The sequence below is a fragment of the Saccostrea cucullata genome, unplaced genomic scaffold (genome assembly GCF_032062105.1).
Source record: "Saccostrea cucullata isolate Sc308-1 unplaced genomic scaffold, CSIRO_AGI_Scuc_v1 ctg28, whole genome shotgun sequence".
Lineage (NCBI taxonomy): Eukaryota > Metazoa > Mollusca > Bivalvia > Ostreida > Ostreidae > Saccostrea > Saccostrea cuccullata.
In genome coordinates, this window is record NW_026939565.1 from 120,217 (window position 1) to 136,246 (window position 16,030).

The following is a 16,030-nucleotide window of genomic DNA, read 5'->3' on the forward strand; positions in this document are numbered from 1 at the left end:
ATCCAACTGTCCAGAAATCATAATGCAAACTTCACCTGCCTATGACCTTCCAAGTGAACATTATATTGATTTTTAGATGAGGTCTCGTGACTCCATTAGGCCTCTATTATTTTAGAGTGACATCAAAAATTGCTTGTTCGAATATCATATGACATTTTAAAATCATATTTTAAAGGGGAAGTTTTGATAATTTATAGATGAATTTTTTGGCTATACACTGAACACATCCCTATCCAGTACTAACTTCATATTTCCAGACTGAGTCGGGAGAGGACATGCAAACATTTTTTCTAAAGTTGGCCCAATGCAATTATATATAGTAATGAAGGGATATTTGAACAATTTTAAATTATTTTAAGCAACATATTAAGCAAAATATGGCCAATGTTCAGGTAAGATTTCCAGAGTTACCTTTTTTGGCAGGCATTGTTGACACGTCTGAGATTCAGAAGAAGTGTCAGTCCAATACTTTTAGTTTCGACAAAATTCACGAATCTCACCAAGATAGCATGGATAAGGCAAAGATAATGTTAATGATGGTGCAAGGAAAATATGTGCAAAATATTAAATTTATACCTAAATCACTTAGGTCTATAGTTTTAAAGATATTATGTTAGATATCATTAACAGACAGACAGACGGACACAGAGTTAGGTGATCCCTCAGTGTTAATGTGATTTTTGCCCTACATCATTTATTATTTTATATGTCATCAATAAATTGTTTGTGTTCAAGAGAACATATGCTTTATGTGTTTGTAACTTCAATACTTCATTCCCAGTACTTAGTAAACCATAACGGTAATCAAATAACACATGGAGGTGGGGGAAGGACACTGTGATCCGCCACTTAATTAATGTTGTTACTATCGTTCCCACGTGATCGAATGATTAAAATAACTTTGAACTTTGCCTTTATCAGGTATCCACCGAAGATATCAAAACAGGTAAATGCGCACTCGTCAGATACATGTAAGTTGCAAAAACCTTAATAATTTTTCAATATTTTCACTTCAGGTTATTGAATTTTTGTATACAGTTCCTATATTAATGCGCTAAGGGTGCAAAATGGCTCCGACAGCCATCTTGAATTTTTTCAATGACTGAATATACATACCTTATTATATGTTTCGTCCTTATATTCCCTTGATGAACGTATTGATATATTAAAATTTATCTCTTTTTGCATAACTATGTCCACAGTTTCTTTATACATCACAGTCTTTAGCTATGTCACAATATTTTTAAGCCAAATAACACATTTCCCGTTTCCGAATTGCCCTTCTACTTCATGAATACATTAACCTGTTAACCCATAAGCTTCGCCAAGAAGGATTGTTATTTCTCTGCATTCTGATTGGTTGATTTTCCACAACAAATTACGTAATAATATATATTTATAGAGATGTGATTTAAGAATCAAAACATAATTAACATAAGAATGTATTTTACAAAAAAGTTTTGTCATTCCATGAATTATGATCAAATTTCTCGGGGTGGGCCCAAACGATCGATGGTTTAAAAAGAGATATCTTTAAAAAAAATAATAACAAACGAAAAATTTTGCTTTTTAATATTGGAAATTCGAAGTACCTTTATTTTATGTTTAAAAAAGAGTTATCAGCCCAGGAATCTATGTGTAGGCCTAGTATACAGGTTCCTGGCCAGTCGACAGATTTTTATATGGGAGATGAAAAAAATCCTCAAGTTTTGAAAAATAATAAGGGGACGACCATTTGATTCTGAGCAGCTGAGGGGGGGGGGGCCTGGCAAATTTTTTTGAGACGGATTATTTATTTTCATGCCTGTCAAGGACAGATTATTTATTTTCAAGATTATCGAGGACAGACTATTTATTTTCTTCTTTGTCTTACGGCACCTTGATCGATTGATTCTAATAGCCAACATCGGAACTATTATTTCGTCTTTAATTCCGTCGCGGTTTTAATATTTAGTGTGTCTAACGAGATCTCGTTTTTGGCGTGAACTTGGGCAACATTTTGTAAACAAGGACGCGCTGCAGAACTTGTCATGTCTTATGATGTCAAATAACCGCGTCTTACCTGCAAATAACCATGGTAAATTACCATTGTATTGCCGTGGGATGTAACAATGACTCCAGGAAATCTAACAGATCAGTAAATACCCGCATATGGTAGATAAAAATGGAAATGTTGTCAATTTTTATGTATTGCCTTCCGCAACTAAAAATCCAAAACTTCGGCGCCAGTGGATAAATGCGGTACGTCGTAAAAATTTCAAACCTAGTAACACAGATCATTGGCACGCAGTATGCTCCAGACATTTTGTAGATGGAAGACCCACTGACACTAACCCAATACCAACTTTATTTGAATATAATAACTACATGCATGACCAGGCCCAGGGTCAAGGAAAGAGGAAAACGTTGACTTCAAAATACAACAGTACTTCATCTTCCCAGGGGTTTGTATTTTAGCTTCTCGATCAATGATAATTTTACATAAAAATGTGATACCCATATTTCTATTATCAGATTATTAGGCCAAACGAAAATATATATTCTTGTTTCCTGTTCCCTGACCAAAAAAGAAATAGGGTAGGTAGGTAGGGAAAAAATTAATTTCATAGCTCAATGGATGGAGAATATGTATCATGTAATAACAAGAAAACAGTATGTTTACACTTTACAGAGCAGGTTTATTAATAAAGATTTATAAAATAAAGGTATCCTGTGCACTTTATATGTATTATCTCTTTTAATATTGTTGGCCGGGTGTCTTTAGTATTTCAGGAAAATATCCCCCCCTCCCCCCCCCCCCCCCAATGAATATAAAAAAAAGTTAGGGTTGCAGGGTAAAATGTTAGGGTAGCTCGGGTGACAGGAAACAAGAGTACATATTAATTTCTTGCGTAAAGAATATATTCAATATAATTTGCATGAATAATCAATATCTAAATTTCATTCAGAAACACACACACACACAAATATCTTTTTATATAGCATGAATTATGTTGTAATAAAAACTGTTAATCAAACATTTTACGTGCAGAAATGAAAGTCACTCTGAAGGAAAAAAACAAAGGACTTCACAGACTAGTGTATTTGTCCAGCCAGTACCAGTGGCAGAGTTATATCAAGGCATACAGCATGAAATCATTATTCCTGACAAGGAAGGAGGAAAAGGTTGGAAGACACAGTTTTCTTTAAAATAACTAAAAACATAACACTTCTTTGATTTTGTTTAAAAAGTTTGTCATTTATCTATGTTTTTTTTTCTATTATCAGAAATGTCTGGATTAAAGAAACTTGCATAATCAATAATAACAAATATATCCAAAAAGATCATAACCAGTATATTTTCATATGCATAAAAATATGCTTTTGTATATGTATTTTTCTTTCACAGTTCCAATTACAACTGATACACCATATTCCCTACCTGGTATCATGCAACATGACCACCCATATGTAGCGAGTCCTGTGTCAGGTTCATCTCATCTTAGTGACACAGACTGGGCAGATGCTGATACCCAAATAACAAATTTGGAACATGAAAATAGGCATCTGAAGGTATTTTTACAGCAGAGCAATTGTTTTTTTTTAAATTATTTCATGTTATGTCACATAAATACATGTACAGGGTGTTTGAGCAAATATGTATTCTCTATTGTTTTTAATGTTTGTTTAAAAAAATTTAATGTGTGCTTAACTTTGTAGGTTCATTGTGAACAACTTGAGGAGAGGGTAGTGGCTTTTCAAGAGGAAAACACACAACTGAAAAATCAGTTAAATGAAAGTGAAAGACAAAGAAAGGAAGTTGAATCCAAACTTCAAAACAAAGACAAACTTTTCCGAGAGATTTTAATAGATAAACTAACGAAGTGTGACAACCATGTAAGACTTTTTCTTGGGCTGCCTTCTCTTCTGTTTTTAAAGGGTTTGTTCGACATATTGAATGGCGCAGCTTCCAGTATGAAGTATTGGACTCGTAGATCATCAAGTCATGAAAAAAAGTGGCACTCAGAAAATTTAAGGAGACCTGGTAAACAAAGAAAACTGCAGTTATTTGAAGAATTCATTTTGGCACTACTTCGTCTGCGTTTAGGCCTGAACACCATGTTCTGTTCAGTTTTGTTTGGCGTGTCTCAGTCCACAGTTTCTTCCATATTCACCACATGGATGTGTTTCCTAGATCAGCAATTAAAACCATTACTTAAGTGGCCATCAAGGCAAAAAATAAAAAAGCATATGCCTCTTTCCTTCCGTTTAAAATACCCAAACACAAGAGTCATAATTGATGCAACAGAGATCTTTGTTCAACGTCCGAGAAATCCTTCAGCTCAGAGCAGAACTTGGTCAAATTACAAAAACAAGAACACTTTCAAAGCACTGGTTGGGATTTCACCAAATGGGGCCTTTACATTCATATCTGAATTATGGTCTGGAAACATTTCAGATCGCAGCATTACTCTGAGAAGTGGATTTCTAGATCTTATTCAGCGAGGTGATCATGTTATGGCAGATCGCGGATTTCTAATTAATGACCTCCTTCTTCAAAGGGGAGCCCAGCTGAATATGCCACCATTTTGTCGGCCATGTCAGTATGGAAAAGGCAAATACTTGACATCTAAACAAATTAAGGAGTCGAAAAACATTGCCTCATTGCGCATTCATGTGGAGCGTGCAATTCAGAGACTGAAAAGTTACAAATTCTTTGATGGTATTATGTACATAAAATCATTGTCTGTTGCAAATCAAGCCTTACAAGTAGCGGGTATTTTTTGTAATTTTATGGCTCCCCTTGTCAGCAAAGTTCAGAAAAAATAAGATTTTCTAACTAAGTAAATAAAATACCATGATTATTGTTTGCAAGTGCTATAACATTACAAGTGCAACAACTTAAATTTTGTGCCAAAAGTTCATTCTTTCACATTATTTATTTGATATTTATTTAGTTCACTGTTTTGAATGAAGGAAGTTTTATGTTAGTGTTATCTGTTATGTACTGTTATATTGACATATCTATTATTACAGATTTACTGATTAAAAGTTTATATGAAGGACAAATCTTTTTTATCAGTGTTCCGTAATGCTGCACTAAGTCTGCAATATTCAAAGCATGTAGGAAAAAAAATGACTGATTTGGATATGTTTCGAACAATTTCTTTAATTTTTTAAATATAAATTGCATAATAATAAATTCAGTTGATGATGATTTTTGGAAATATAAATGTCTTATAAAACTTGACAATTTTTTCTTTCATACATTCCCATATTTGTCCATTGAAGAACACTCTTTCAGAAAAAATTCCTGAGTGTGTGTACAAAATAAAATCACAATAGGTACGTTTTGTAACAGCCATTTGACACATCATTTGACAATAATATGGTGAGTTACTGTTTTTCCTTAAAACAGGAAATCCATTTCTTAGTTCAAAATTTTTTAAATCACATGCTGCTGCCTCCTTTGGATTTTTATCTTTATACTTGTATGGACATTTAATTTCGAGGCACCCCGGTAAACAACAATCACACTCTAGTAAACCATCTGGTGAGGCACCAATGAAAGGAAGCTCATCATCGATTATCAGGCCTGCACTGGAATATCTTAGATTAGTGTGAATTTTCCCATTTAACTCCAAATACATATCTCTAGCTTTTGCTTCATATTTCCTACCATGTACAAGTGCAGGAATACAATTAGATTCTAAAGTAGCATATTTTTTACAAAGAATTTGTGTAACAAGGCTACCATTTTCATTCCGACCACTGAAATGCAGGCAGTTAAACACAGATGATGCAGTAATGCGACCTGCTCTTTGATGATGCCATACATCTGATGAGTTTTGACCAACTGTACATTTTGAAATTTTGACTGCAAGATTTCTGTCAAAATAAACTCTAAGACCATCAACAAATTCTTCAAAGGAAGCATTTGGATTCATCACATAAAAATTTTGAGCAAATTCAGTCACATTCTCACACACACTTTCTTCAAATTCATACTCAGAATCAGAACTATCAGATAGGGTATATGCTGCACATGCAGCCAATTTTTCTGCTTTTAAAAGTTTGTATATATCTTTTTCAGTTCGATTGTTTAATTGTTCATTAGTAACAGGTGTGTATTCTTCATCACATGCCATGGGCTGAGGTTGGTTGTTTGGTTGCTGTCTTAGATCAAGGTCAGTAATTTTTACTGGTCTTGTTGACCTCACAGGATTTGTCCACTTAGCCTTTTTATCAGTGACACCAATCTCTGTTCGATCATTCAGTCCTAGGCAAAATTGTTGAAGTCCAAACAGCAAAGCAGCAATATGCTTACATGTACCATCACCACTACAAAAAAAATTATGGTACTGCTATTTATATTATGAAGTCAAAATTTGGCATCTTTATTCATGCTTTGATACCTTTGCTATCGTTTAAAAAAAAATACCATTTATTCATGCAGAATTTTAATTTTGCGAATCGTTGAATGCTTTAAGAAATATATTATACTTTTAAAAAAAATCATTACAGCTTTTCTTCTGGAGAACAGTTAGTTATTTCCGCAATCTGATAATTTTTTCTTTTAAAAACATTGGATAGAAAATTCTGATCTGTATAAATATAAAATGCTTATAGAGCAGCCAACATTTAAGAAAAACACTGATATCATGTCACAACCTAGAATTATAATTTCAATCCAATGTTTTCTCAAACGTCCGCGACGAATTATAGTATAATAGATCTAGTACATACGCAACACATGTGCACTCTCCAGAGACAATTGTTCCATTCTCTTGTACCAACAGCCACATTTTGTAGGGCTCAGCTGTCTGTCGTTCCTCTGGAGTGGATGAACCTCTGATATAGCATAGATTAGAGTCGAGTTTAGACATGGCCACGTTACTAATGTGACCATTTGAATGCAAGCGGTAGCTGTTGTCGGATTTGTAATTTTTCAGTCTTTCATTTGTCCACAGGCAACTGGTTTTTAAATAATACTGAATATCATACGCCTCAATGGACGGTATTTTATCTAAACAATCATCCCATTTAATATTTGGGGAACTGGGATGTGGATATGTTACGCCATGGACAGTCCTACGTTTCAGTCGATCTGCAGAATCTTGTGCTAAATCGCATTTTGGCTGCAAATTTTGTCTACACGCTTCGCGAGCTAAGTCTAATAACTCATGTTTTCTGTAGCCCGATACCCTTATACCACGATCTGTCAAAAATTTCTTTAAATCGGGCAAAGATTTTTGCACAAGAAATGATTCGTTCTCTGCCATTAGATTAGCTACCGATTTGTTTACAAAAGTTGCCCAAGTTACGCCTCATTTTTGTGACTTCTTTTTTAAAAGAGTTCCACAATTTTGGAGTTCCGATATTCCGTAAAGACTAATCATTTATATACCATATGCGGATTCAGGATGGGGGGCGTGTATAACTTCGTTCAGGCAAGAGGTCTAGGGCCGCCTTAAGGCCCCCAGTGGGTCTGGATGAAGCACTGGTGGAGGCCAAGGGAGGGAAATTCCCCAGAAGCTCTGGGGTTTTCGGGTATTTTAAGAGTAAAACAGGTACAATTATAGTGGTATTGGTTATTATGTAGCAAAGTGTGACATTATTAATGTTGGTCATATCATACTTTGAATGAAGGGGGTTCAGGGGGCGAAGACCCCTGAAGCTCGTGGGTTTTTGTGTATTTTAAGAGTAAAAACAGGCACAATTATTTAGGAATTGGTTAGTTATGTTCCAAAGTATGACATAATTAATACTAGTGATACCATACTTTGAATGAAGGGGGCCCAGGGGGCGAAGCCCCCTGAAGCTCTTGGGTTTTTCACGTGTATTTTAAGAGTAAAACTAGGCACAAAAATATTGGTATTGTACTAAAGTATGGCAATATTAATATAATTCATATCATACTTTGAAATTTTAGGGGAGGGGTCATACACATGTATGCCTTCCTTAAATCCGCCACTGAATACTTTGTATTAATTTATCGGGAAGTATAATTCTTTGACAAGAAAATTTATCTTTTGTGGAGTTTAAGAATTGGCTTGTATTTAAAGTGATTCATCACATCTACTGAGTGCACATTGTCATGTTGATCAACTGACTACAAGTATCCAGTCTGGTAATATTTGGTTCTAAAATGGCGAGCGAAGCGAGCCAAAAAAAAAACAACTGAATTGAAGATTCTGAGGTTAAATTACACGGAAATAAAAAGGTGTTTTCACAATATTTAAATATCATAAGTCAGGGTCAGATTATTTATTTTCTTTGCAGAGGAGGACAGATTATTTATTTTCAACATTTTCAGGGACAGATTATTTATTTCCAAAATCTGCCAGCCCCCCCCTTCCCCCCCCCCCTCAGAATCAAATGGTCGTCCCCTAACCTGATATTCAAATTCCTGGCTGCAGAACTCTTTAGCGAGAGGGATTCCAACCCGGAAAATTGAATCTTGTTTGGAATTCCCGCACGTAAAATATATCCTACTCTACGATCATTTTTTGGTGGAGGAAATTCTACAGATACAGAAAATATCCCACTATAAAACAGTTTTCCGAAGTGGGAGGAAGATTTTAGAGGGAGAATCGTACTTTAAAAGACCACAAAATCAGCAACAGCACACGCCTCACCAAAATAAAAACTTTTTCCTCTCATTTTCCATAGGGAGGCATCCCTGCCTGGTTTCTGGCTAGATCTAACAGTGACTATACAGTTTTGGCGGAACGGCAGCGCATGAAATTTTCTTCTCTGCCACTCAAATTTATTATAAAACAATGAATTTTGTTAGAATTTTTACACAATCGAAGACTTGAAGAAATTTTCAAATGTAAGTTAAATTAATAGTTAGGGACTAAAGTTAATAAATATATCAATTAAATAATTATGATTTCCATACAAACGTACAATAATGTTAGCTTTTAAAAGCTTCGAATGATCCAATCTAAGTACAGATTTGGGCAAAAAAAATCCTTAGAATTGTTTTTCTCTTTTAGTAAACTATCTTTTTTTTTTGGTATATTTTGTATCTTTATATGACAACTTTACCATATATGAAAAGAAGAAAATCATGATTGTAAAAATAATATATCCTAAAAATATAAGAAAAAATAGAGAAAATTCAGATTAGCCAATGTCCATTTTAGTTATATTTTTTTTATGTCAATTTGGTAATATGATCTCATATAGATTCCACGGTAACGTCTTTAGATGCAAAAATCAAAACATTTAATCTTTTGAAATACATGCGCCATTCAAACAATGTCAAGGTTTTGTGATTTCGGAATGACATTGATGCGATGGCACAATGACGATATTTAGCGACGATATCTTTTGCTTCATCGTGCTATTGCACGATCGTCATCTTATAGTTGCGCCATTGTATCATTGCCTTATCGCACAATCGCTTCATCGTCATTGTATACGGGGTTGAGACCAGGAACCGTAATGGCGAAGGACTGGTTGAATTCTGTGCTACGTATAACCTCGTGATTGGCGGAACCCTCTTCACATATTGTGAAATCTTCAAACTGACATGAAATTCCACGCTCTCTATTAGGTGTCAGGGTGAAGCGGAGTGCAGACGTAGGCAGCGACCATCATCTAGTGATAGACTCATCAAGATCGATCGAGCTTACAACAGCAGAGGCAAGACCAACTCAAATGCGATATATCTTCAGATACCGAGGGACAACAGCGTGAAAGCTGCCTTCATCAGCGATTTAAGAAACAGATTTCAAATCTTGCAAGACATATCATATGAAGGTGAGGAGACCAAAGTGGACAACACATGGAAGCAAGTCGCCAAGTACACTGAAAGCAGCAAAAAGAAACTAGACCTTCGCAAGAAAAACACCAACAAAGACTGGATCCAACAGGAGACTAGAGGAGAGAAAGGGAATCAAAAATAAAAAAAGATGCTGTAGAACAAGTCCCCACGACTGCGTCAGAGGCAGGAGGAGCTGTAAAGTGAGACCATCAAGAGAGTCAAGATGCTTGTACGCCATAACAAGAGAGAAAGCATGGGGCAACTTGCAGCTAAGACAGAGGGGGTGGTAGAACGGGGAGAGCAAGGGAGAGTATACAAATGTGTAATAAAAGATGACACACGGTGGACCTAACAAGGAAAAACATGGAATACTGCTGACAACAGAAAAAGAAGGAGAGAGTTGAACTGAACACCTCCACGAAGTACTTTATCACTATCACTAGAATTAAACCACAGAGAATTTGGACATCAACACTGACCCACCAATTAAAGATCAGATAATGGATGCAATCAAGAACGGGAAATAACCAAGGTGTAACAAGGCCTAAAATAAAATATTGTTTGTTTGCAGTTACCTACCGACCCACTGAAAATGCACCCGACCCAAACTTTTTTTTAGCCATTTTGTAACATTATTTTTTTCCCCAAATTTTTCAGGATACTGATTTTAGTGTTTCATTTTCAATTTTCTTCTTTATCAGTCAGTGGTTTATACCAAGAATGGAGCATATTCATGTATAGTAGGCCTATGGAGAACTCTATTTTGTGTTATCTAACAAAAGTCTGAAAATATTTTTTTTTCAAAGAAAAAAAAAAGAATTCCTACCTACCTACCCAGACTAAAAATTATAGGTCGGCAACTGCAAACCAAGAATTTTTTAAGCTTGGCCCAATCTATTGTCTACGCCAAATAAGATCTTAGCCAAGTATTATTTAAAGAATTCAGACGCTGTTCACGCTGCACTGATCGAGGAAGAAGCAAGCAGGATTTAGTAAGCATAGAGGATGTACTGACTAGATCTTTGTACTCCGCAACATCAGAGAAGACAAAAAAGAAAAGGATGCAAAGAACATCATGGCGAAAGCGAGATGAAAGCCATGCCTCAGACGTTGACGAGTCTAGCCCTTGAAATACAAGAGTGGGGGAATTTTGTTACTTCCTTACACACAACAGGGTGTAAAGGACGAGATGTTGTAGTGACTGACAAAGCATCCTTCCGAGGACTTTATTGAAATAGATTAAATTTCACAAAAACTTGTTCATGTACATGAAAGAAGAAAAACACTTTCCATGGCTTTCAGCTCACCATTTTGATATACCCGGTACTGACGACGTTTGATCAATCAACAAAAGTTTATTTTTCATAATTTGTGTGTCAACTCGATATGCATGTACCGTATTCCAGTGAACTTCAAACTGAAGAAATCATTGAATCTGCCACATCTTCATATTGGACGTTTCACTGACTACATGTATAGACGAAAAGGATCAACTTACACCTAATTTGTATGACCTTACGAAATGAATAAGCTTTTCCATCGTCATCTTCCCTGATTTATATAGTAATATTCGACTACCACCGGTACCTGTAGATGATGTTTATTCGATACTCAAGAGCATGTTCTGAGTGCAATCAATTTTCTTAACCGATGTAGGTTGTCTGCGTGGCGCAGTGGTTAGAGCGTCTGCTCTTGAGTCGCGGTGTAAGGAGTTGATTTTTACGTCACGGGTTCGAATCCCACTGTGGAACGTGGAGGCCGGTCTCTCGGATGAGACCATATAAACCGAAGTCCTGTGTCGCAGTAGGTACTGGCACGAAAAAGATACTTCACTGTTCAATGACTCTGAGTTCCAAGTACAGGACAAAATTTGTAGCTTTCCACCGGCAAGTGGTGGCGTCTTATTATGAGTAAAAAATACAACAAACACAACCGATGTAGACTACTAACAGATAAGTTCATGTCACAAATACGCAGTATCAAAAAACCTCGTTTTTAGTCTGCATTTTGAAAATTTGATGATCATAAAACGACTTTTTTAGCAAATATTACCTATCATTGGGTCATGTTTTGGCTGACTTGTTTCATACCTATTGATAGGCCTTTGTTTTTATACTTAAATTTAATGCTCCATCCTCTTGTTCCGTGTACCTGATTAATACATAGGGCTCAAAACGATACTAATAGCATATCAAGGACTCATTTCAGATTCTGCCCTAACGTTTTTGATCAAATAATTCAATTTTATTATGGTAAATCGAAAAATTTTGTACAAAAGAAAGATTGTCCAAGTTGAAGAGCTTTGGACTTATCTTCCTGAATTATATTTTTCTCAAGAAAATATATTACATATTTTATTGATTTTATCTTCATTTCAGGTTAATTAGTATGGTACTTTGATCTGTGAACAAACAGAAGCTCGAATTAAGGCTGAACAAAATGTTTATTTCGCCAACATCCACACGCTGAATAGGATGACGACTCCAAACTCAAGTGAACTAGGTATATGCAACTTATTTAATACTAAGTACTAGTTTACAGCTGTACGTAATTTACTAACCCAGATAATTGAGAGATAAACGAAATAATAGAACACGATTAACCATTACGGGTGTGAATATTGACACTTTGCAGTGGTTTACCATGATTTAATTTTTTTAAAAAAAAAGTACCGACGTATGGCAGACATAGAGAATAGTCAGTAAGAACCTTGGTATCAAATCCATCAACCATTTAATTGAATAAAGTTTCATCTTCGTCGTCATCTTTGTCTAAAAAGGGTTTAAGACACGTTTTACATCGTCAGACGTGAACCGTGAATAACTTTCAGAACAAGTATTACCGTGAGCCTCAGTTGATATTTTGATTTTCAATACTACTCTCAATTATGTTGACACTGCTTTTTTTCAGCCGAAAAGATACAAAATTTACCAAATCCACATGTATATGCAGCTTTTACTTTGCATGGTGAATTTTTTGATCGCCTATTATGTATACGGATCATTGTTCTTGTTTATATTTGAATAATTTTTTTTAAAGTCCATTCTAACTTTTTTGCACTGAATATTAATATTTCAGGCTTGGTTTCAACAGTCGAAGAAATAAGTGAACGATTGAAGAAGTTTGACGTTCGACACTATAACGCTGAATACACTATTCCAGAAGGCTTTGTTTCAGCAAGTGTCCTGGTACCATTGTTTATCAAAGACGGACAAGTCTACGTTCTCCTTACTTTGCGGGCTAAACATTTGCGGTCTCATGCTGGATTAGTCGCTTTTCCAGGAGGTCATGTGGATGAAACTGACCAATCGGTTGTAGAGACCGCGTTACGAGAATCGGAAGAAGAAATTGGGCTACCTGCCAAGAATGTGGACGTTCTAACAGTACTTCCCCCTTGTTTTGTCCGACCAAATAAATTCGTGAGCTTAGTGGTTGGCATCATTCCAGCAAATTTTGAACCAGTTTTGAACGAAGCAGAAGTTTCTAAGGCTTTCAGTCTACCATTAAAGAGATTTTTGAAAGAAGACGTGAAAAAAGAGTTTCCGTTAAATGGAATTGTTCATTGGCTGTTCTTTTTTCACGATATAGTCGATGGCGAAAAAATTGAAACTTGGGGCTTCACGGGCATGTATTGTATGCTAATAGCGTTAGCCCTGACTTCTTCCGACCTAACAATAGAAGTATCAAAAGGAATCGTTGTCAATAAGGACTCAGTATTTCAGGAAAAGCGTACTTATGCGGATTTTTTAAGATGGACTTCTGCTCTTCGTAATTCAAAACTGTGATGTTTGCATTAATGAATTTGACTATGAATGCTGTACAGTCTGTTTTATTTGGATCTGTTAACAAAGTTTTATAACTTATGTAATAACTTACTGTGATAAAAAAAAAATAAATCAATTCAATAATCAAAGCTCTTTTTCCGAGACCACTGATGTCCAATTTTAAATATTTTTTTTTTTTAATATTAATATACTTTCTTTCAATTATAAAAAGTAAAAGCATATAAAGATTCGTCCTTCAATATTCTTCACTTGTAGGTTAATGGCTCCCTAGATTTGGCATACATCATTATACAGTAATCATATTATAAGGGACTGTATTATTGCTAGGAAATTCCATGGGATCAGGCGACTGGGAAAAATAAACATCCCCTGTCGCTCAGTCGCACCAACTGTGAGCGCTGTCCTATGTATCCCCTGTCGCTCAGTCGCACCAACTGTGAGCGCTGTCCTATGTATCCCCTGTCGCCCAGTCGCATCAACTGTGAGTGCTGTCCTATGTATCCCCTGTCGCTCAGTCGCACCAACTGTGAGCGCTGTCCTATGTATCCCCTGTCGCTCAGTCGCACCAACTGTGAGTGCTGTCCTATGTATCCCCTGTCGCTCAGTCGCACCAAATGTGAGTGCTGTCCTATGTATCCCCTGTCGCTCAGTCGCACCAACTGTGAGCGCTGTCCTATGTATCCCCTGTCGCTCAGTCGCACCAACTGTGAGTGCTGTCCTATGTATACTATTCAGGTAGAGGGAACATTTTGTAGTCAAATTCAGTATAAAAACAAAGGCCTTACAATTGGAATGAAGCAAGACAGCTAAAATACGACGCAATGATGTGAGATATTTGTTTACAAGGTCATTATAAAGGCCATACAATTCATGAAATGCTGCATGACTTAAAAAAGGTGGTTAAATTCCCGTTACATCAACTTATTTGTCAGTAGCCTGTTTTAATTTTAAAATTGGCCCTACTCGGTATATACTCTTGCAAAATGAATATGTTGGGAGAAGTTCACACTTTGTGCAGGTAATAACGGGATACAAGGTATAATACATGTAAAAAAGAAGGAAAGGTGACGATGGAAAAGTTGAAATCATCTTCCTAATTTGTCTTGCAGGTTAATCGTTTGATGGCGTCTATCGTCTATGGCCAGTAAATCATGGGGAAGACTCTTTTGTTTCTTAAATTTCAAGTTCACTCCGAAATATCTAATCAACATGTGAATGAGAGAAACGATTGTAAATTGATGATATATAAACAAGCAAAAAAAAAATGCCCAATTATTAACAAATAATTGTGAATTAACAGCGCGTTATAAACAAGATAATGTATCAGAATAGAATGAAGATGTGCAAGCAGAATGATTGTGTAAATGTTGACCTGAAGATCAATGCACACATCTTGATGAAGACAGCAATTTATTACATAACTTTGATTTGTAATGGAGGAAATTCTGCAAGAAATAAAAGCCTTCTAATTTAATTTTCATGCAGCTATAGTTTTTTTTAAGTAATGAAGAAAATTTAATGATTTGAAGGAAGCAGTTTAGTTGGAATGCAGCCAGTGCTTCACGTTTAATGCAAAACAATGACGTCGCTTTTTTCTTTGGTGACGTAAAAGTCCGATTATATAATGAGAGTGTTTGCTTAAAATAGCTCAAATAAATAAGTTCAAGCATATAAAATAGAAAGTATAAGTATAAAAGACAAAGTATAAGCATACTGCACTATGACAAAGAATCAGTATATTAAAGCTGAATACTGTATTCGTTAAAGGAATTTGTCGGCCACATTCTATCGGTCTCTCGCTAATCGCTATACAAGTATCTGAGGCACCCTAAAGTCGCTCCCTTAGTCACTGCACTGTAATCAATCGTCACCGGTGTAGACAGACGTATATGTTATACGTACAGCATTTTTGGTAGCGACAAAAATAACTATTCTAATGCAGGAGAGTAAGAAACTTACAACAGTTTAACAGGTCAGTGCAGTATACAGATAAACAAAAATACACGTAACTGCAATAAGAGGTAAACAAAGGGAATGCAAGATAACCAGCAGTGTTACAACGCACTTTGAAAAAAATTTTCAAAGTGTGTTAAATTTGGGACCAAATCAACGCACTTTGAAAAAATAAAATTTCTTTTCAAAGTGCGTATATTAACGCACTTTGAAAAAATGTGTATGGCTTGGTCAATCTTAGGTATGGTAAATAATTAATTGAGCCTGTTTGATAACTCGTCGTGGAAGAGGTCACTTCAGGATGTGAAAGTGAACGATTTTGATTTTTCCATACTTTGAAAATTCTCTCTCTCTCTTAAATGTTTACTGCACTTATTTTTTTCTAGTTTGCATGCATGATATCTAAACTAAAATGAATTCATTTGAAAGTTTTCAAAGTCATAATAGTTATGTGAATACACACATTTGGGTGTAGCATAGGCATTAGTACCGAGGGGGGGGGGGGGGGCTTAGGCACACAAATGTTTTGCAAAGATAT

General features: G+C 35.7%; 4 protein-coding genes across 5 annotated transcripts in view; 2 read left to right on the top strand and 2 right to left on the bottom strand.

Moving 5' to 3' along the window:
- LOC134253244 (nuclear factor of activated T-cells 5-like) overlaps positions 1-1,316 on the bottom strand; it is a 29,752-nt gene extending 28,436 nt beyond the window's left edge. The window contains exon 1 of the mRNA XM_062735759.1: positions 1,117-1,316. The gene's annotated coding sequence lies outside the window, so the exon portion shown is untranslated. The remainder of the gene's footprint in view (positions 1-1,116) is intronic.
- LOC134253261 (uncharacterized Nudix hydrolase NudL-like) lies at positions 899-13,631 on the top strand. 2 transcript variants are annotated; one of them, XM_062735773.1, is made up of 3 exons: positions 899-946; positions 12,133-12,256; positions 12,833-13,631. In XM_062735773.1, the coding sequence occupies exons 2-3, from the start codon at positions 12,229-12,231 to the stop codon at positions 13,537-13,539; spliced, it is 735 nt and encodes a 244-aa protein (XP_062591757.1). In that variant the 5' UTR covers positions 899-946; positions 12,133-12,228; the 3' UTR covers positions 13,540-13,631. The 2 variants fall into 2 exon arrangements, with proteins under 2 accessions (XP_062591757.1, XP_062591758.1); XM_062735774.1 differs by having other exon boundaries at positions 923-971.
- Positions 2,152-5,072, top strand: LOC134253245 (uncharacterized). The gene is made up of 5 exons (XM_062735760.1): positions 2,152-2,444; positions 3,032-3,165; positions 3,389-3,552; positions 3,700-4,702; positions 5,017-5,072. Exons 1-5 carry the CDS (start codon positions 2,152-2,154, stop codon positions 5,070-5,072), a joined length of 1,650 nt encoding a protein of 549 aa, XP_062591744.1.
- Positions 5,184-7,296, bottom strand: LOC134253246 (uncharacterized). Its single transcript, XM_062735762.1, has 2 exons — positions 6,727-7,296; positions 5,184-6,321 (listed from the first exon to the last, which is right to left on the bottom strand). Exons 1-2 carry the CDS (start codon positions 7,260-7,262, stop codon positions 5,184-5,186), a joined length of 1,674 nt encoding a protein of 557 aa, XP_062591746.1. The 5' UTR covers positions 7,263-7,296.
- Positions 13,632-16,030: the final 2,399 nt, after the last annotated feature.